At 39.6% G+C, this 23,182-nt stretch overlaps 1 protein-coding gene across 1 annotated transcript in view; it reads right to left on the reverse strand.

Moving 5' to 3' along the window:
- The window catches only part of NLK (nemo like kinase), a 145,041-nt gene that overhangs the window by 19,891 nt on the left and 101,968 nt on the right, over positions 1 to 23,182 (reverse strand). Inside the window, exons 4-5 of the mRNA XM_029211273.1 lie at positions 3,864 to 3,970; positions 2,288 to 2,373 (exon numbers count right to left, since the gene is read on the reverse strand). Coding sequence (XP_029067106.1) covers positions 2,288 to 2,373; positions 3,864 to 3,970 — 193 coding nt within the window. The remainder of the gene's footprint in view (positions 1 to 2,287; positions 2,374 to 3,863; positions 3,971 to 23,182) is intronic.

A 23,182-nucleotide genomic window follows, 5' to 3' on the forward strand; every position in this document is an offset into this window, starting at 1 on the left:
TTGGAAAATGGACTGCAAGCAGTTAACGGCGTCAAGCATGACAGATTCTACACAGAAACTGAAATAAGAAGAACCTGGCTTAAATTGTCATAAAGTGATTTGGTATGAATAGGACAAAGAATTCCTGACTATAAGGTTTTTTTTTTTTTTTTTTAAAACCAGGGTTTATTTATTTTTAAAATATTTATTTATTTATTTTTGGCTGTGTTGGGTCTTCATTGCTGTGCATGGGCTTTCTCTAGTTGCGGAGAGCAGGGGCTACTCTTCATTGGTGTGCAGGCTTCTCATTGCGGTGGCTTCTCTTGTCGTGGAGCAGGCTCTAGGCGCACGGGCTTCAGTAGTTGCAGCACGCGGGCTCAGTAGTTGTGGCTAGTGGGCTCTAGAGCACAGGCTCAATAGTTGTGGTGCACGGGCTTAGTTGCTCCACGGCATGTGGGATCTTCCTGGACCAGGGCTTGAACCCATGTCCCCTGCATTGGCAGGCGGATTCTTAACCACTGCGCCACCAGGGAAGTCCCTGAGTATAACGTTCTTAATTTTTTTTTTAAGAATAAAAATAGGTTATGGGGATAGGTTACAGCTCTTTTTATTTTTATTTAAAAATATTTATTTATTTGGCTGCGCCGGGTCTTAGTTGCCACATGTGGGATCTAGTTCCCTGACTAGGGATTGAACCCGGGCCCCCTGAACTGGGGGCGTGGAGTCTTAACCACTGGACCACTAGGGAAGTCCCTACGGCTCTTTTTAAAAAGTGATGGTGGCAGGGGAATGAACTCAATGACCTATAGAAGGAATATTTACTTTAGTGGGTTTTGGGACAATTAATTTTCTGTGGAAACAAAAGAATGAACTACAATATTAGTTGTTTTCAGGGAAGATATGAAAAATAGGTTTTAAATCTTTCTAGAGTTAAAACAGGAACAGAGTTCTTCAAGGATAAAGTGAAGGGAAATTTTTAATTCAAAAGCAGTATAACATCAGCTTTTGAAGAAAATTGGCCCACAGTTTAAAGAAAGCATTTAAGATAAAACTGAAATTTGGGCTTCCCTGGTGGCGCAGTGGTTGAGAGTCCACCTGCCGATGCAGCGGACGCGGGTTCGTGCCCTGGTCCGGGAAGATCCCACATGCTGCGGAGCGGCTGGGCCCGTGAGCCATGGCCGCTAAGCCTGTGCATCTGGAGCCTTTGCTCCGCAACGGGAGAGGCCACAACAGTGAGAGGCCCGCGTACTGCAAAAAAAACAACAAAAAAACCCTGAAATTCATTTATATACTTGGTTTTAAGGTTTAGTTTAACTGCCAACAAGCTAAGTACTAATGACAGTCTTTAAAATATGTTTAAAAAATGTTTAAAATAAGACAACATCTATAAACAGTTCTTTTCTTTTTCAAATATATCAGTTGAAATGTTAAGAATATTTACTGTAGACTGAAGCACCATATAATACTTTAGCCACTCATAAAATAAGAGGAGTTTTAATTTGCTTACACAGAGATGACTCAGCTCTAGGAAGGCCCTTATCTCTAATTTCTATGATAGGAAAAAATATGGTGGGCCCCTCACTAGGAGTTCTGCTAATACACATCTCTATTAGGGGTAGGGTATATGTACACATGTGGATTTTGCTATTTGTGAGCCACTCTAACAAAAGACAATGGGGTGGGGATGGTACTGGGGTAAGAATAAAAAACTGAAATTGACATCTTGAGATTTGCGGGCTGCTAACCATAATAAATCCTGTAATCAATACCCCTTCAGAGGGATAACTGAGAATTGGTTACTGTATACCGTGGAACTACATTTGACCCTTTCCTGGCTTAGTATTTTCAGTTTAAATGTTTCTATTTCCCTACTTTGCTGCCTCAGTCAAAAAGCATATAAAAATGTTAGCTGTGCAAAAACATATAGACAATCTTCTTAAAAGCCACACTTGATTCTTACGTAAGTAGAAGCTTACTGGTCTTCCAATCTTTCTTCTGATATACACTTCCTTTATAATAGAACAATCTGAAAAGAAATCACCTTCTCTATTCTTATTTCTAGTCACACTGAAATTCCAATTCCAATGTTTCCAAAACATGTGCAAAATATCACCAGGAAACCAGGAGCCAAGACTACAAATTAGTTACTATGTCCATGACTAGTGATATTGCTAGAGAACACTGGGTTCTTTAATTTTTGGTAAAGTGATGAAAATAAATTTAACCATTTCTTTCACAAAAACATGTTCTTAAACGTGCCTTGACGTTCCAATTTTTTCTTACATGTTTAAATAAACTGAAAAGCTACCTTTAGAACACAGTTGCTGTTCACAAGGAGATTCCCTGGCTTAATGTCTCGATGTAAAATGCCAGCTGAATGGAGATATTTCAAACCTGAAACAACAAACAGATTTAACTGCAGATACTTAATTCCTTTTACTCAACCAATGATTTGGGGAAAACCACAGAAACAAGAGTACAGGATTTTAAATTGTTCTCTAAATAACTGCATAATGAACATTATTAAAAGCTTGAGTTAGCCCTACCTCAAAAAACTATAATTTATAAAATGTCATCAAAGGTTTGCACAGTCTAGAGATAATGTCTATAATTTGAAAGATTATTGAGGTTTAAGTATATAGACAAGCGTTCCAAGCACTGGAGTTAAGGCTGACCAGACCAATAACCTTGAATTGTTCACAAGTGTGGCTACTGGAGCTCTCTGCTATTGATACTCTCAACCTGTGATTGTGAGCTGCTCCCACAAAATAGTTCCCCCATCAACCAGCAGGGAGCCTTTCCCAGGACAGATCTTCACTGAGGAGACAAAATTCAGAAACTTGCCCAGGTTTGTTGGTGGTATTCTCCACCACTAAGAATCAAGAGGGTAATTAATTACTTTAAAAATATTTTTGACATCTTGAAAGACTGTGGGCTTTAGCACTGCTAAAGATCACAGCTTCAAGGCTGAGTCTTCTGAATAAAATATAGCAAATCCCTTTTTTTTTACAAGTGTGAAAAAAAGGTCCAAGAGCCAATATCTCCCCTCTACCCCCACCCCACCCCCATCCCCAAATATCAACATATCTACAGAAGGTGAACTTTCTAGCTTTAACACTGTATGTGCTTTAATTCTTTTGGCAGATGCTTGTCAATTTTTATAAAGAATGTCTTAATTCTTTGAATCCCGTGGGAGAAAAAAAGTACTTTACTAGGTAAGAAAACTGTTTCAGCTTTAAACAACTCTCCATTTGTAACGGCAAAATTCTGAAGGACACACCTGATGGCCAGAGGAAGCTCCAACAATGTCAGCCCAAATCGCTTTTCTGTCAAGTCAGTGCTCTTTAATGAGCCAGCCTAGAGAATTAGTTAGCTGGCTGTTTCTATCAGTCTCCTCCATGCTTGAAGAGTCATTTTGCTTTTCTAGAGTTGAACTCAGGCATGCCTGCCAACACTCAGGCCAGGCCCACCTACTGCTGGCTTGAAGAATGTATGTTATCCATAGGGAACACAGTTCCTTTTCAATTTAGTCATCTGATGCCAGCCACACACTCCTACTAAAGGCTGTTTAGTGGAAACTTTGTGACAAAGCATTCTTGTTTGACAAACCATCTTGCTTATTTACCTCCCTATATTAACCCCCTCGACTACCTAATGAATTAGATCGGCCCTTCTCTTCCATCACTGAAAATAAGAACCACTTGGCTACCCTTAAAAGCCTCTTATTTAACATCAAGTATAGAAATTATTAAATATACCTTGGTCAAAAGAAAGAAGTTGTTAGGGAAGAAGTAAGCCCTGGAAGGTCAGATTAGTTCAAATGAAAAGCAAAACATTTCATTTATACAGTGACACTACCTTTTTCTTCATAAAGAAAAACTTACCTCGCAAAATCTGATAAAGAAAAACTTTGACATGATCTGAGCTGAGTGGTTGAGGAGAGACGATAATTTTATGTAGGTCACTCTGCATCAATTCTGTGACAACATATCTTGAGGTTTCAAGTTAAGGAGAGTTCCGAGAATTCAGCCCCCAATCCCTGCAAAGTAGGTACCAGGTCTAAATAACTTCTGTTCTTAAGGCTGGAAAAAGCTTACGAAAAGAAAGCTTCTAGACAGCATGAAAGAGGTGACAATTCCAGCCCTCACAAGATAAAACACTGCCAAAATTAAAGAATTTTAAAAAGTTAGCAGAAGTAAACAACCAAGTGACTTCACTATAATTAGCATTATAAAAGAGAAAAACAAGGGTAAATATTTTCAACGACAGCTGGGCCAGGAAGAGTGTGAAGACCAGTCTGAGGGTCTATTCAGACATGTTACTGGAGTGTCCTTTGAACCCCAAGAGAGGGTTGTTGGTCTCACCCTAGGCCACCATGGCACCAATGGAAAAGATGACAACCTACCTATCAACTGTGGCTTAAGTTACTCTATATAAATCATGGTACTCCTAAAAATACGCAAATGGTTAGTTCAAATCCAAATCTCTCTACAATCTTCACAACTGAATTCTTTTATTATTTAACTTTTTATATATTTATACTTCCCTTACTAAATTTTAAGCTTCCCATGCTTTGCACTCTGTTATACCCTCGGGGTTTTGCTCAATCAACACAAGGCAGATGATCAAAGGCTGGGGCGCAGGGAGCAATGGAGATGGGAATTCAGGACTCTTGTGAAGGCACCACCTTTTGCTGTATCTAGAAAAGGAAAGATGCATGTCTTACTCTGCCTGCAGTTAAGAACTCCTTAAAAGTCTGGGCGAGCTTTATGATTTAAATAATATAAGCTTCCTTAAGACAAGGGGAGAGGGCCTTTGACTTTAGGAGGCTCCTACCAGGATTCAAATTCTTCTGACACCTTGTAAAAGTCAGTTTCACATTCTGAGTCAAACAGTAAGGCTTCCCTGGCCCTGTGCACCTGAAAGCAGGGAAAGGCAAGACAAAAATGTCAGTTATTTTGCTTTCTTACATAGTTCCTCAGATCCTAAAATTCTTCTTCCAGAAAGATATTATGGAGGCTGTAGTCTTAGGGTGCTTACCATTAGCTATAAATGAACTAAGAGGTCCTGGGGCTCTTGTTTCAGCATTTACATGCTTGTTTTAAGGGTAAATGCTGGGCTTATAAAAACAAAGACGAGAAGGAATCTGCCTTCAAAACTTAAATTTTCAAAAAGTGATGTTAGGCTTTGTATCTTACCCTTATGAGCTTTAAAAAGTCTCTTCTAGTAAGTGATTATTATTTGGGGAGAAGGATTTAAAAACACTTCTAATTTAATGTTTTAGCAAACATAGGTAGGAAAAGGGACAACTTGGGAGTAAGGGAGAATAACTGATAACACTCGACACACCATAGTTGGAAACGCCCTCCTCCTTGAGACATTTTCTTCAACTGGCTAGCAGGACACCCAACTGTTGACTTTCCTTCTCCCTCTCTGGTTCTTTCTTCTCAGTCCTCCTTTGTTGGTGCTCTTTCCCAAGCACTTAATGTTGAAATGCCCCAGGGCTTGGTCCTCTTCTCTCTCTCTCTCTTTTTTTGGTCATGCAGCATGGCTTTTGGGATCTTAGTTCCCCAACCAGGGACTGAACCTGGGTCCTTGGCAGTGAAAGCACAGAGTCCTAACTACTGGACCGCCAGGGAAGTCCCTGGTCCTCTTCTCTTTCGATACTCACTCTCTAGGGTAATGGGATCCAGTCCCATGACTTTAAATAACATCCATGCTGATGATTCCCAACTTTGTATCTCTAGTTAATCTTCTTTCCTTAAGTCCAGGCTTGCCTATCAAACTGTCTACTCATCATCTCCATGGGATGTCTGATTGACAGCTCGAACTACCATGTCCAAGATGCATTCTCTCTCTTTCCCCCACCACACACTTTCTAGGTGTAGGCTTTCCCACAGCAAACCTATTTTTCCAGCAGGTTGGTCACACCACAAACCACAGACCTTGGAGTCAACCTCGATCCCTCTCTCACTCTGCCTCCAATCCTATTGGTTCTTTCAAAGCTTAGCCACAGAATTAGACCACTTCTTATCATGTCCACTATTACCAGCCTGGCCCAAGACCCCTACATTTCTAAAACAATTCTAAGCCAGAATACATTTTTCACTGTTATATTTTGTCTGTATATTGAGTCACCTTATTATATAGAAAATCCAATTTTAAGGTTTTTATACTCTTAGGTTTAATTTTTATGTTAGGTTTTATTAACCAGGCTCTTTCCAAAGAAATTAGTGAGGAAATGAGATTTGGCACGTAGAATTTCCTTATAGGAGTTTTCAGTGACATGTTAGAATCTTTCTATAAGATGATATACATCAGTTAAATTACAATATTATCAAGGTTAGATTTAGTTATCTTAATAGTTAAAAAATTTTTTTCTTATAAGAATTTCCAAACACACAGAAAACTTGAAATAATTAAACAGTGATCACCATATATATGCCTACCACCTAGATTTACACTTAACGTTTTGTCATATTTGCTTCAGTGCACATTTATCCATGGCCCTTTCCATTCATCAATTAATCTTATTTTTTAGATGCACTTCACATAATCTTGCTTTAGAACGAAAGCCAGATTATGTCACTTTCCTGAAAAACCTTCCCATTTCATATAGAGGAAAAGTCAAAGTCCTTAAAATGTCCTTGCAGGGCCATAAATGATCTGGCTTTCTTCCTTCTCTCACCCCGTCACTTTCCTCTTTGCTGTTCTCTGAAAATGCTAAACACACACTAACCTTAGCCCTTTCCTTTTTCTCTGCCTGGACTGTGCTTCCCCAGACATCTACTTGGCTAACTCTTTCACCTCCTTTGTATCTTTGCTTCAATTTTATCTTTCGATTGAGGCCAACTTTGACTACTCTAATAATGAATGTGTCCTGCATTCCTCGTCCAATTGCTACCCCCTCGCACAGCCCTACTTTTTCTTTTTTCCTTTAGTACTTATCCTACATAATTTACTTATTACATCTATTGTTTGTCTCTCTAATCCTTCTCCATGAGGGCAAGGGTTTTTTCTCTGTATTGTTCACAAGTCTATCCAAAAGTCTCAGAAGAAACAATGCCTACATATAGTAAGTCCCCTGTAAATATCTGTTGAATGAATGAATATATATTGAGCACCTACTAGGTATTAGCCACTCCATTAAGTATTTTAAATATATCATCTCATCTAATTTCCATGGCAATCCTACAAGATAGGCAGTGGTATCCCCAATTACAGATGAGAAAATTAAGGCTAACAGAAGGCAAGTAACCTGCCTAAGGTTACATAATAGTGAAATTGACTATGTTTAAATTATTTCAATGGCCCTACACAATTTAGGATTTTACCTTCTTTTCTTTTGAGTTATATTTTAAAAAACTCTAATAGGGCTTCCCTGGTGGCACAGTGGTTGACAGTCCACCTGCCGATGCAGGGGACACGGGTTCGTGCCCCGGTCTGGGAAGATCCCACATGCCGCGGAGTGGCTAGGCCCGTGAGCCATGGCCACTGAGCCTGCACGTCCGGAGCCTGTGCTCCCCAACGGGAGAGGCCCCAACAGTGAGAGGCCCGTGTACCGCAAAAAAAAAAAAAAAAAAAAAAAACCTAATAAAATATACTAAATGTTCAGTGTTCTTTATAGAAGAATTTCAGCTAATAAATACAGAAGTAATGACAGATTAGGGGAAAAAAAACCCCACTGTTTTGCAACCTCTATGACACCATGGATCTAAGGTACCAATTATCAATGGTTGCTAAAACCACTTGAAAGCAATGAGACCCACATCAACTCAATCCACCACTCAATCTTAGCAGCAGCACTTATTGTGGGACAAGATATTATGTCCCTGTGATATACACACCACTGCCTAGAAAATATTCATGTCTTAAAAAACAATATAATCAATCTTCTAGTTCTAATTATCAGTTTACTAGAAATATGGGAAATAAAAAGACATCACGAGGAAGCAATCAGCTAAACACACAATGTGGATCATTCTCCAGGAAAAATATCTCCAAAAAATCAATGAGAAAGAAAGAAAGGGAGGGAGGAAGAAAGAAAGAGAGAGAGAAAGGAAGGCGGGAAGGAAGGAAGAAAGAAAGAAAGAGAGAAAGAGATAGAAAGAAAGAAAGAAAGAAAGAAAGGGTGGGGTTGTGAGGGGAAGGGAAAGGAGGAATGTTTGGGATAAAAAGTCTCAAGAAATATAATAACCAAATGCAATATATGTACTTTGTTTAGATCCTGATTCAAACAAACCTGATTAAAAAAAGAGATCTTTGGGCTTCCCTGGTGGCGTAGTGGTTGAGAGTCCGCCTGCCGATGCAGGGGACGCGGGTTTGTGCCCCCGTCCGGGAAGATCCCACATGCCCCGGAGCGGCTGGGCCCGTGAGCCATGGCCACTGAGCCTGCGCGACCAGAGGCTGTGCTCCGCAACAGGAGAGGCCACAACAGTGAGGCCCGCGTACCGCAAAAAAAAAAAAAAAGAGATCTTTGAGGCAATCAGGGGATAGTAAGGAATTAGCTCATTTTATTAGGTTATGATGGTTATGTTTTTAAGGCCCTTACCAGTTAGAAATGCATATTTAAGTATTTTTAGGTAAAATAATGTGATAGTTGGGATCTACTTTAAAATAATACAGCTCTCCTTTCCCCCTCCTCTCAATAAAAAGGAAATGAGACTGGCAAAATGATTACTAATTGCTGAAGCTGGGTATTGTGTATATGATAGATATTATACTATTGTCTCTCTTTTTGTGTATTTTAAAAAATTTTCCAAAATAGTTAAAAAAAAAAAAATTCATCACAGAACTAGGGAAATACAAAGAAGCCAAAGAGTATAAAAACTACATAGAATCCTACCTCTTTGAATTAACCTATAATATCTTCATGTAAATGTTGTGTATGCATACCTATATGTATATTTAAAACTGGGATTATAGCATACACATGGCTTTGCTGCCTGTTTTCTTGCAGAATTTTTATTACTGTAGAGGGTTCTAATATATGGATATATTTATAATTCAGTTAACCAATCTGTCATTGTTGAAAATCCAAGTTATTCCTAATTTTTTAAACTATTTTAAATAACCATGAGATAAATATCCTACATATATAGCTTTATGTGAATCTGATTATTTCCTAGTGATATATTCCTTGTAGTGGAATTATCGTGACAAAGTAGATTATATATATATATATATATATATATATATACACACACACACATACACACACACATACATATATATTTTTTAATTTAAAATATCTTGTGAATATCTTTCCATGGTATACAATTCTTTTATATCATTTAAAGTGCTTAAATAGGGGCTTCTCTGGTGGCGCAGTGGTTAAGAATCTGCCTGTCAATGCTGGGGACACAGCTTCGAGCCCCGGTCCGGGAAGATCCCAGATGCCACGGAGCAACTAAGCCCGTGCACCACAACTACTGAGCCTGTGCTCTAGAGCCCGCGAGCCACAACTACTGAAGCCCGCGTGCCTAGAGCCCATGCTCCGCAACAAGAGAAGCCACCGCAATGAGAAGCCCGCGCACCGCAACGAAGAGTAGCCCCCGCTCGCTGCAACTAGAGAAAGCCTGTACGCAGCAATGAAGACCCAACGCAGCCCCCCCCGCAAAAAGTGCTTAAATAGTATTCCAATTTATGTAATATGGCATGACTTAAGCAATCTCCTACCAATTGGCCTTTAGGTTATTACTGTTGGTTTTTTTTTTTTTTTTTTGGCGGTACGCGGACCTCTCACTGTTGCGGCCTCTCCCGTTGCACAGCACAGGCTTCAGACACGCACGCAGGCTCAGCGGCCACGGCCTACGGGCCCAGCCGCTCCGCGCCATGTGGGATCCTCCCGGACCGGGGCACGAACCCATGACCCCTGCATCGGCAGGCGGACTCTCAACCACTGCGCCACCAGGGAAGCCCAGGTTATTACTGTTTTGACTGTAATGTAGCTTTGTGTGTGTGGGGGGGGCAGCGGCATAGAGCTTTAATTTTGTTTCACAAAGGATCCTCAATTACGTATAGATCCTCTCTCTTGGGTTAATCCATTTCTCTAGAGAAGAGCCCTCCAAACTTCTGTCTTGGAGGGCACAGGCCAGGTTGCCAGTGTTCTGTATTAGTGGGGGATGGGGCCAAAGACACCACAGCTCCACTCATGCTGTCTCCAGGGAATAAAGCATTATATGGTCTCCTGCAGAATAGGAGACGATCTGAACATTTGAACATCTTACTACTTCTTACACAGGCTTGCAACCAATTCTGTGTTTAGGCCTGCCTGCACCCCTACTTTCTGAGATACTTGATGCCTCTAAACCCTGAGCTGCTCTGATGTTCTGAGCAAGAACTAACTTGTTTCTGGGTTCTCATTACTGCCAGCAGAGGTTTCTACCTCTTCTAGTTTGAGTTCCTAACCCTTTACTGACATTTTAGGGGGGCTTCAGGAAGAATTGGCAGTAAAGATTTGTGTTCTATCAACTGTGTTTTCAGATTGAAAACTGTTTACATGTTTATTGGCCATATATATGTGTGAGTATGAGAGAGAGAAAAAGAGAGAAAGAGTGAGAGAGAGACTTGTTTCTTTTCTTTACTCAATTTTCTACTGGGGTGATAATTTATTTGTAAAAGTGCCTTACATATTAAGGATATTAACCCTCTTGTATATACTAAAAAATTTTCCCACTAGGAAATCTTAATCATAGGATAGAGACAGGAAAAAACTTCTATTTGCACCATTAAGCCTTAATCAGAAGTCCTAATATTCCTGAGTTGGTTCCAGAAATCTCAAGGGACGAAAACAAAGGAACATTACACAGGAAAAAAACCAAGACAGAACAACAGAACAAAACCAGAAAAACTTCACAACTGCTATCCCTGTATTAAGTACTATCAACTTAATATCAACTTGCAGTTTTACTCAGGGGAAAAAAAATTCCTAAAGAGAGTACTCATCTGTATGGGATGTCAGCCATGTCTTCTGAGTTTATTGACAATTTTTTCTTCCTGCCAGGATTGAAAAGTTCTTGCATGGAAGTGAAGAGCAGGTTATATTCTATTCTGCCTCACGTATCTGTATAAAACAGGCAGCCAAGTTGCGATTCCAGAATCTCTACTGTTACTGGTGACAGTTGGCATGCATGCAAACAGCAGAGAGAAAACATCTTAATTTTCAAGTTATCAGGTTGAATTCTCGGGGCTGGCACTTGAAAAATCTTGCTTTGACTTATAAAAGGAACGAATTGATACAAAAGCCAAAAGCAGAGAATAAGTATGAAATAATGTCATATGCTTTCTTCTAACAGTGACTATATTTTCAAAGAAAAGGGAAAATCAAAACACTGCCTGGCTGGAATGGGTACTGTTCTAATCAGCTATTTTATAAATAATTACTAATTTCAGAAAGAACTCTCACGTTTCACTTAGCATTACGAAACATGTATTTCCAGATCAGGGTGTTGTTCACATCCTAGACCTGTTGGATTTGAACTGACAATGTTGGACCATTCTGACCACCAAAAATAGTAATTTCACATTGTTCAACCTAACACAGAGCAAAGTATTACCAGATATCAAAAAAACCCTGAAAAACAAGGCATTCAAAATGAATGATTTCAAGTGCTAAGTCAATTCTTCTATACTAAGAGCCCATACATATGTGCACAGTTTCTTACAAAATATAAACCAGCAGGTATTCCCTCTGCTAAATGCAAATAACTAGATAACTATGTTACTGTCCTCAGGATCTGTGAATTTAAAAAACCTTTCATTCAATCTCCTGTTATAATATTTAAGAAAGAAGAGTTTAGAAGAGTGTTACTTTCTTATCTCTGCTTCTTGAGAAGATGACATGCTGGGTTAAAAAAAAAATGAAGGTAGGTTAATAAACTCTTCTTTTTTTTTTTTTAAAGAAACTCTTAATTTAACCAGAAAGTCCAGGGCAAAACCACATACAGCCCTGTCTACCTTGACCTGTTTACCTGTTTACCTTTGTGCAGAGATGCTTTCCCCTCCTCTAATATCTTTTAAACATAAAAGTCTGACAAATTTTAAATGTATGATTTTTACAGAGTGATTAAAACAGCCACTCTGCAGAGAGTAAGTTCTGTCAAACTTTAGTTTAGCAAAGTAAATTCTTCAGGGTTGAATGAATATTTTTCACCTCACGAATAAAGCATTTTTTTCTTCACAGAAAACAAGCCAACGACCAGGCCAACCTTAAAAAATTTTATTTCTCTGGAAAATACAATTCCTGAATTTGGAGATTTAACAATATAGCTGCAGAAATTTAGAAGCAACACACACCACTTTATGATAAGGTTTCTGCTTTGCTCTAGCAGAAATCCTCTGAAGTCTCAATCCCTAGCATAATGTCTCCCAGATGTCTCAACTAGTTGCCATGCCAACTAAAGCAGCTTAAATTAAATGAGGGCCTGAAAAGGCACCTGCATCACTCCAGGTCTGTTGCGCATTAAATAAAGCTCTCTTGACAGGGACTCAGAGGTGCCATTAACTTGAACAGCAGCTATCTGATTATTGTTTCTGAGTAATTTAATGAGGGTCTCCAAACAAGAAGAAAAACAGGGTGCTCTTTCCCTCTCCCGTCCTTCTAAATGGGACAGCCTCTCCGACAGCCGGTGCACCCACTGGGTCAATGACTTTGCTGTGGCCTTTTAAGTTAGCATTGGGTAAAGGTAAAACACAGGACCAAAGTTAGGACTTTCAGGAGAATATCAGCAGATTAACCATTTTCCCTTATTAAAACTCATCATTAAAAATATGGTTGTAAAAAACACACCGTGCATGGTATGCTAACCTCAGAGCGATCTGAACAGCGCTGCTATAAAATAAATCGCTGCTGATTGCAGCAATTAGTTAAGTAGCTCCATGAAATATGGATTTCAGAATGTACTGATTTGCTTCAGGAAAACGAAAGATGCAAATTAACAATTACAAATGCAAGGGTGGGGGCGGTGGCGGGGTATGGCAGCTCTTGATGCCTCAGGTGCCCAAGAGACACAAACGTTTCTGCGTTGTTTTAAAGAGTTAATTGTGTATGGTTTTTTGTTTTGGTAATACTGACATTTCAGAAGCTTCTTTATATATAACAGGGTAGAAAATAGTCCTTTTGCTGCTTTCTCAATTATTAGTCAATGGGGAATATCACTTAAGAGAAACACAAACTTCAGCTAGAGAGGTCATATGATTTACCCAAGGTCACATTCAGTCCCGACTCCTAGTCTAGTGCTCTCTACCCCACCAAGCTGCTTCCCATAGCAGCTTGCCTACTATTCCCATTTCTTAACCAAATGTCACCACAACATGCAGATTACTTTGAAATAAAGAATAGCTGAATTACTTTTAATTATGCGCTATGAGGAGAAGAAAAGGAGAAAGGAAGCTAACTTTCTGTTGAAGCTACTTATGTGCCACTTTATATGTCATCTCATTTAATCCTCACTAACAATACCTAATTTGTAACTATTTCTATTAAGATATGAGCACACTGAGGCTGGGACAGGTTAAGCTGCTGACACAGAGCTCGGATTCAAACCCAGATTGTCATGATTTCTAAGACTGACCCTTTCCATGAAATTCTGCCTCACTCTGTTTACTATCAAGAGAGAAAATGAAATCCGTAAGACTGACATTTATTTGCACGTTGCAAAAACCAGGTTCCAAGCAAAAATCAGAAAATCAGTACTGCAATACATGATGTGGCTTTCAGAATCCCTCCCTTGCCATGTGTCTTCAAATGGGAAGTCACTCTCTTCGTTCTTCAACAAATATTCTCAACAGCAGCATGTGCTAGACACCGTTCTAGACACTGGAAATTTGATGGTCTATAAGAATGTCACTGCTGTCACTGAGTTCATAGCCCACCAAGGGAGATGGACAATTAAACAAGCAATTACAACAGATTCACTCAAAGATCACAACAGTGTTATGGCTGTTAATCTCATAAAGCCCCTTAGGCACTGCTTTGGGATTGAATACGCCAGATTTGCCATCACACAGCCAACAGGAGTAAGAGAAACAAAGTAGCACAACTAAGAAATATTCTTCTAAAAAGATAAATCTCTAAATTTTAGAATTGCTAAATTCTAATAACTACAGAGATTTAAACCTTTAGTTAAACATGTGAGAAACCATCAAGATTTCTTCAGCTCCCACTGAACTTCTAATTAGATGCACATTCTAATTGGCAATTTGCCTATATCTATAAAAACACATACATACTTTCCTTAGGTTTCCTAAAATGGTTCACCTTAAGACCTTTTTAAAAACACATGAGAAATAACAAAAATAAAAGCACCTAACACTTATTGACCTTTCTCTATGTGCCTGGCACTTTCTAAGCACTTTATACGAATTATCTCTATGAGTTCTCACAGCACAAGTGTTAGGTTATTCTAGAGACTACTTGTTTTCTTTTTGAGTTTTAGTCTTTCCTTTTGGAAGGAACTGAATCCGAAGATGTCTGAAGTAACTGCCCAAATCCACACAAGTACTCTTTTTAATTTCTTCTAGGATCTGTAGTCTTAGTTCTGTTACTAGTAGGCCACAACCTCAAATAAGAAGCAATCCCACCGTTTGCTGAAGTATGATCTCAGTTTGGTGAAAAATATTTTTGAGCCTACTATGTGCCACTTTTAACATAGGTCACCTCATTTAATCCTCATAACAGCCTGGAACTACTCCCATGCAACAGATCTAGGCTGGGGGTGAAGGAATGTCAGGTGGACAGGCTAAATAATGATACTCCTTTGACCAGCAACTGAAAAATAATACAAAGGTTAAAAAAAAAAAAATCATAGAGGCAAGTTTTTCTACCTTATACTTTCTTTGCCTCTGTCTCTTTCTACCTCCTGAGTTCCTTCCTTCAAGTCTTATTCCTTTCACCCTTTTTTCTTTTTTTAAAAAAATTTATTTTTGGCCACTCCGTGTGGCATGTGGGATCTTAATTCCCCGACCAGGGGTCAAACCCACGCCCCCTGCATTGGAAGGGTGGAGTCTTAACCACTGGACTGCCAGGGAAGTCCCCTTCCACCCTTCTTAGTCAAATTACAAAGCTAAAATTGAGAATTCAATAAACATTTTCCTGTACCTATGAGTCACGTATGCTTACTTGCATAGCTTCATATCCCCTATTTTTTTCTTAACGGATAAGGAGAATTTTAAAAATTCACGTGCGCGCACGTCTGTGTACATATAAAGAAGTCCCAGCTAACTTTTTGTATGTGGTGGGGTAGAGGGTTGGGCTAGTAGTCCTTGAGAAGAAAATGGGAAAAAAAGAAAAAACAACTGAACTAGAAAAATCTCTGAACTAGAGATTGCTAGAAATATAGGACAGGCTTTGGTTGGAGATCTAAATTGAAAATATAAGTTTATATATTATATTACATTAGATATGGTAAGAAATAAACAAGTCTCTACTAAATGAAATCTGCCACAGATGGGACGTTAATTTTTTTTTTTTTTTCGGTACGCGGGCCTCTCACTGCTGTGGCCTCTCCCGCTGCAGAGCACAGGCTCCAGACGCGCAGGCTCAGTGGCCATGGCTCACGGGCCCAGCCGCTCAGCGGCATGTGGGATCTTCCCGGACCGTGGCACAAACCCGCGTCCCCTGCCTTGGCAGGCGGATTCTCAACCACTGCGCCACCAGGGGAGCCCGGGGTGTTAATTTTGCTTTTGGTTACAATCTTCTCTTTCTTGCACAAAGTTTTTATTTTTTTATTAAATATTTTTCCCATTCTTTCCTTCTTTTATAAAAAAAAATCTGGATTTTGAAATTATGGAAGCATGTCATTTATAACCATTAATGAGTTATAAATTCAACCTTACTGATATGATGTTCTTTAGAATAATGCACATCAGTGTCAAGAGCTGAGTTGTTAGTGCATAGAGCCCAAATATAATATGCAGGACACCCTGCTAGACTCCCACAAAGGTTGCTGAGGAGTAAAATGTGTTCATGGAGAACAGAGGTTGAAGCAGGAAAAAGCAAAAATAAGAAATCTTCTGAGGATCAATCAAAGAAATGAGGTAGGAATGTATTAGAGATACCGGAAAGGCAGAGAAAAGGGAGGAGTGTTTGGGATTAAAAACAGTTTTGTACAATTTTCTTTGATGCAAGAAAGGATTATGGGCAAGATGACTAGGGAACTAATGTAGATGGATAGAGCCTGGCAGTCAACTACCCTCAATGGTAAGCCTCCCCTGACCTCTTGCTCCAGTTAAAACAAATCTGTACTACGATCAGTATTTGTTCAACCCACCTTTATGATGCTGCATCTATTTTAGGAGGAAATTTAAGAATGCATCATAATCAGCCTCATGCCAGAAAGCCTGGCCACTCCAACTGTCAAGTAATTCTGCAGAAAAAGCTACATAATCACCACAGAAACAAATGCTGACATCAAATTCTGACCTTCAATTATGAGTAAGATGATTGAGTCCTTTTCTGTTTTTAGGAGTCATGATTACTCAGGCAGTCACAGAGGCTGCAGGACTGGTGCCAACAGCAGCTTTGTTTAACCACCATCATTCGCATCAATAAATACTGACTAGGTACCAAGTGGGTGTAGAGAGCATGCTAACTCAATGACAAAACAGAGAAAAAAGATGGATGAATGCAAGGCAACATTCAAGAGATTAGAAGAAACCTGAGATTGATGTGTAAAAATCAGGGAGAGAAAACAAGAAGGAAGCAAAAAGATTTTAATGCACACAGCCACAGAAGCTTGATAAAAAAAAAATAGCTGGTATTTATTGAGAGTTTTCTATGTGTCAGACTTCCAGCTTAAACTTAATTTGCCTCATCTACCCCTAATTACTCTAAGTAAGTCCTATTAAGATTCCCATTACACAAATAAGTGAAGAGGTTTAGAGAGGTGAAGGAACTAGCCAGAGGTCATAGCTGGTACACAGAGGAGTTGCTGCTAAATCCCAGCTTTTGTTCTTGACCTGTGCTCTGTCTTTCAAAAGATGAAACCTCAAAAAAGGTGCACAAAATAATTCTACTTAAGAAGAGAGCATATTCTTAAAATGAGTTAAACGGGTTTAGGCAGTGTGGTGTAGGCTTTGGAATCAAAGACCAGGTTAGAATCTCGACTCGGTCACTTACTAGCTTGGTAAATTAGGCAAGTTAAATAACTTCTGAGTTTGTTTTTACTTTTATAAAAGAGGCACAATGAAAATAAAAACAAAGAAAGAGGCACAACCTACTACACAGGGTTACTGCCGGGTTTAGATGTTGTATGTGAATCACACATAAATGCCTGGCACATAGGAAAGAGTGATTACGTGGAAGCTGCTGCTACCATCATCACCATTGTTATGGGACGAACACATGTGACTATGTTCTTATCTCCTCCTAACATCCCTCCCCCCCACCCTAAGAAAAAGCCAAAGGAAATAAGTAAAAACAACAAACACACGCAAAACAGGCAACCAATTTAAAAAGCTCTTTTAAGGTACTGATCTTAAAAAGAAAGATCAGAATCTCAAAAGGGTATCACTGCTGAAAAGGAAAATTATATTCACTTCTTATTAATGGGGTCTCATGTACTAGTTTTCTTGGCACCAAAAAACAGTATGTCCATTTGAGATAGTCACATTCCTTCATAAGAGGACAAAAACCCTTTTCTTAGACCAAGAAAAGTTTTCTACAGGGCATACTGCATATTACTTTTGAGAAAGAACTAGGGTTGGTTTTGGACAGATTGGAAACTCAAGGGAGCAATTAAAGTGTTAATCTCTGTGAGACCTCCACACAGGGGACTCCTGGTTTTGGTAAAGGGCTTCTAGTAACCTGAAGAGTTTCTCAGTCTGAGCTCAGGGTGGTACACATTAGCTATCATACTGGTTTCCCCTAGCTGATCAGTATTCCACATATCCAGAACAACACACGCATGAAACAAAACTCTGCTTGGCTCATGCATATCATGTTTCCTTTGGAAAAATGCCACTTCAACCTAATCCTATTATCTACCATCTGGGTTCTCTTGCCACCCCTAAGTGATGTAGCAGTACGAGGAAAACTGTCAATAAAACACATAATTATTAAACCTATCACCAACAATTCAGTGCTCTTAATTTTAATAATGACATTCATATATATACAGAGAGAAAACCAATATAATAAGTAGTACATAAATAAATTGTACTCCGGCTAAAATACAGATTTGTGCTAGTGCACTGTAGGTCTATTAAGTTCCTTGAAGTACTGCTCTCAAATAAATTGAGTTGGTAGCTGGAGACTCAGCTGGTCTATGAAGTGGCTAAAAGCCCCACTGCTTCCCCATATCCTCCAATTAAGGCAGGCCTGATATATTTAGTGGCTTCTGAAACCTCTGGGCATGTAACACATGCCTCCCTGGTGTCTACCAACCTTAAAAAATAGAAATAAAGTCAGAACAGTGGGATAGGACAAAAAGATCAAATAAATAGTCCTATGAGCACCCCTAAACTCTCATACCTGAATTAAGTGTGTCAAGAGGCTAATAATCAGAAGGTTAACCAGTTCAAGAGAATGATAATGGGGTTATTTAGGTATGGCTTTGTTGTTATTCATTATTACCCTCTATTAGTTGGGAAGTCTGATAGCATTTCATTCCCACCAGCTGGGAAGTTTTAGAGGTATATTTATTTTGTAATAGAGGTGAAAAGACTAGATTCTAGCTTTCGACTTTTTTGGCTTCACCTGAAACACACGTGTTTCAAAGAGCTGGTGTGAATAAGTTGCTCTGACTATAGTGACTCTCTTCAAAGCAGAGGGAAAAAAATTCCAACTGTGAGCTGGAACTTTAAACAGTTCTTTTAAAACAACCTCAGGATTTGCTAGTACACTAAGGCCAAGGTAATCTTTGTGCAGTCAGGAAGGGACCGCTACTAGGAGATGTGACCACTACTTTAGGGCATAACAAGGGGAGTGGTTCTGGGACTGCAGGTTGAAGGAGGAGATTAGGTCTTATCTTTCTAATTAATAAGAAAGGTTTGGTTGAGGTAATGGAAAAAGAAAAAGTAGTAAGAAAGATATAATGTGGATGCAGTCTGGATGGAAGGCTTGGAGCTGCTAGTGGGTTGTATATAGAATATATTTTCTGGTAAGAGGAGGCCACGTAAGGGAATATGAGGTACTGAGGTTGACAACCCATTCCTCATTAACAGTTCACATCTTATTATTAAGACAAAAAATCTTTCTATAACTAGGCTAGGTTTGTTACTGACAGACCATTACGAAAGTCCATTTGTTTGTGATGAGTACTTGCTAATGCCATCTGTTGGTAGCTGGCTTGGCACACTTTGTTTGCATCACGAAGTTCATAGGAGTTCCTATTGTCTTCCAGCTTCACTAAGTTCTACTTCCTCTGTAAGGCCTTCCCTTACTACTTTTATAGCACTTATTAAGTGCCAGGTACTGTTCTAAGTCTATTTAACTATCCCAATTTATTCCTCAAAATAACTTTATGAGGTAGGTACTATTATAATTTTCATTTTATTAACCAGGAAATTGAGGCACAGAGAGGTTAAGTAACTTGCACACGAAAATGCAGGTTGGACTTCCCTGGTGGTGCAGTGGTTGAGAGTCCGCCTGCCAATGCAGGGGACACGGGTTCGAGCCCTGGTCCTGGAAGATCCCACATGCCGCGGAGCAACTAAGCCCGTGCTCCACAACTACTGAGCCTGTGAGCCACAAATACTGAGCCCGCATGCCACAACTGCTGAAGCCTGCAAGCCTAGAGCCCGTGCTCCGCAACAAGAGAAGCCACCGCAATGAGAAGCCTGCGCACCACAACAAAGAGTAGCCCCCACTCGCCACAACTACAGAAAGCCTGTGCGCAGCAACAAAGACCAAACGCAGCCAAAAACCAAAAACCAAAAAAACCACAGAAAACGCAGGTAGTAAGAAGCAAAGCTGCGATTCAAATCTAGGTGGTCTGGTTCCAGACTCCATGCTCTTTGCCACTACGATAGATTTTCTATTACCTCAAGCTAGCAGAATGCTGACCAGGTCGGCCCTGAACTGATGATAAAGATTTTGAAATAAACAGAAGGAGCTTGTTCCCATTTCATGATGTGATAGTAAGTCACCAAACTCAAGACTGCTCTTGTCAGGCAGCAGAACTAACGGATGATCAGAAGGAGTGGAGATGGCACTGATTTTAGAGGGCTGTTATTTAGACTCCAACATCAAGAACATGTATTGGAGGAGCCACCAAGGCTTTGTAAGGAGAAGAAAGGGAGATACTTGGTGGTCAATTTCCTAATATAACAATCCTAAGAATATGTAATGAAGGCAATTTTCCATATTACCATGTTCGGGCCTGCCAATCAGTCTATAACTTATATTGTTTCCACCTCTCAGACAAAAGAGAATAAAGCTGATTCATTACCCAGCTTCTACAGTCAGTAAAAACCAGGAGAATTTATAAACTACTATGAATAAATGATTGCTATTGATAAGGGCTATGCAAATATTTCATAAGAAAGCACTGCTATATAAGTACTTTAATAATAGAGAGCTAACCATTCTGGACAGCTCAAGTTGTGCATATATGTGAAAATCTGTGATGTGGTTTTATGTAAAGAAACTACCTATCAGCTTCAAAAACTCTGGCCATCCAGAGTTCCGAACTACAGCGGCTGACCTGTCTGCTTAACTGAACTGAAGTCTGAGAACACATTTAATGTTCTATGTGCAATCAGCAACTGAGGTTGTGTGAGAAACTATTAATGATGCGTTAAAAGCCTTCAGAGAGCAAAATAAGCGTATTTAACTGGTTTAGCTGGGTTGGGAGAAGAAAATGGAGAACCTGCTGTATCAAATTATTTCCTACAGAATGAATACAGATAGAAAGCTTTGAAAACACAATTTTAATCCCTGACTTCAGATATTAAAAACTGGACAATTCTTTCTTCCATTTCATTCTGGACAGAGACCAACACTAAGCCAAATTATAAAAAAGAAATCTTGCAATATTAAATATTTATCAAGTAGGAGCCATCCATGTTGGTCAACAGTTTTACAACTATTTGTTTTAAAGTCTTCATCTTTATGCAATATGAGTTAAAACAAATATGAAAATCAGGTGATTTTTCCAAAAGGACATGGCGAATTTTTGGTTTAATAAACTATATATGTAGATACCCAAGTCTGATTCCTGAAGCCACAGGTTCTCTTATATGAAAAGTCCAAGAATGACAGTTAAAATATTCTTAAACTCACATTAAGCACTAATTCTGAAATCCTGCCATTCCTGTCGGAAGGAAAAATCTCACAACCATAAATATGGGAGACTTAACAGTATCCTTTTCCTCACATTTTTTTCTTCCAAAATCAGGTCCACAGAGGAGGGAAATTTCAACCTCGATCTCAGATATATAACTGCCTATGAAATAAAAACGAGGGCATTAAATAGCATGGATAATGAAAATCTGGTTTATGGGTATTGTTGATTTCAAACAATGCTTTCCATGTGAAAGAAAAACAGCAATGCATCACAGAGAAAATTGCTTTCTCTGGTAACAAATCGTCAGCCCTAAATCTCATCATCTTCTTTGCAACAAAAACCACGGGCATCTTTGCAACCAGAAAAAAATTGGTGTGTGCTTCAATTAGAATCACTGACCTTTTCTGAAGCATGCCGGTGCTTCTCTATAGAAATCAATGGAATAAAAGGTCACGGTGTTAAAATGTTTGACTATAACAATCTCTTTCCCAGGCTAAGGCAAATTCCTCTTCTTTTTAAGATAACTAATTTGTTGTATAGAATATCAAAAATAAAAACTACCTTTAATTTGCGATTTAAAATTGACTAAAAAAAGAAAAAGAAGTCTATTCTACCACCGGAAAAAAAAGAAAAACACCCTGGAAAGTTGTCATTCTACATCCCCTGTCATGGCCCAGAAAATTCTGCTGGCTGAGTCCTTGTCACTAAGGCTATAACCACAAATGCAATGAAACAGAAAAAGCATCCTAGAAAATATTATATTATTTCAAACCTCAGCTCTTTTCTTCCCAAAGTACCCTAGAGAAGGCAAAGGCAAGCTTCTGTGTCTGTCAAATGTAGGTGGTAGAGCCTGGGATTACTAATCTTCCATCATCACAGCCCTCCAAAGCAAATAAATGCATGTGTATACACAAACGCAGACATTAAGAGCCAAGGAACAGGATTTCCCTGGTGGCCGCAGTGGTTAAGAATCTGCCTGCTAATGCAGGGGACATGGGTTCGAGTCCTAGTCCGGGAAGATCCCACATGCCGCGGAGCAACTAAGCCTGTGTACCACAACTACTGAGCCTGCCCTCTAGAACCCACGAGCCACAACTACTGAGCCCGCATGCTACAGCTACTGAAGCCCGCACTCCTAGAGCCCGTGCTCTGCAACAAAGACAAGCCACTGCAATGAGAAGACCTCACAAGGAAACGAACAGTAGCCCCCACTCGCTGCAACTAGAGAAAGCCTGCAAGCAGCAACGAAGACCCAACACAGCCAAAAATAAATTAAAAAAAAAAAAAAAAAAAGCTGATAAGTAGAGAAGGAGTAAGCTGCCTTCTTCTCTCCTACCCTTTCCAGGCTATGGTTGGTCCCACTGCTATGCTCAAAAACCTCTTAAAAAATATACAACAGAAGCTAATTCCACATTCTCTCATCCTTGTCTTTTCTAGCAGCCTATACAACAATCCTGATTTTAGCTACATGACACAAAAAGCTAGTTTACATTTGCGTATTCAAATTCTCCTAGGTGGTCACTGGTAACTTCAACATTCATACTGAGAATCATTCCAGTGCTTTAGTCTAGTGGATCCCAACCCCGAGGCCACATTAAGTTCACTGGAGGGAAGTTTAAAAAAAAAACTGACTGATGCCTAGGATCCAACGCAAACCAATTAAATCAGAATCTCTGGTGCTCAACATTGCTAATTATTAGAGAAATGCAAATCAAAACTACCATGAGGCACCAGCTCACACTGGTCAGAATGACCATAATTAAAAAGTCTACAGGGGGCTTCCCTGGTGGCGCAGTGGTTGAGAGTCCGCCTGCCGATGCAGGGAACACGGGTTCGTGCCCCGGTCCAGGAAGATCCCACATGCCGCAGAGCGGCTGGGCCCGTGAGCCATGGCCGCTGAGCCTGCGCGTCCGGAGCCTGTGCTCCGCAACGGGAGAGGCCACAACAGTGAGAGGCCCGCGTACCATTAAAAAAAA

The sequence above is a fragment of the Monodon monoceros genome, unplaced genomic scaffold (genome assembly GCF_005190385.1).
Source record: "Monodon monoceros isolate NGI ecotype Baffin Bay Population unplaced genomic scaffold, NGI_Narwhal_1 Super_Scaffold_9, whole genome shotgun sequence".
NCBI classification, from domain to species: domain Eukaryota; kingdom Metazoa; phylum Chordata; class Mammalia; order Artiodactyla; family Monodontidae; genus Monodon; species Monodon monoceros.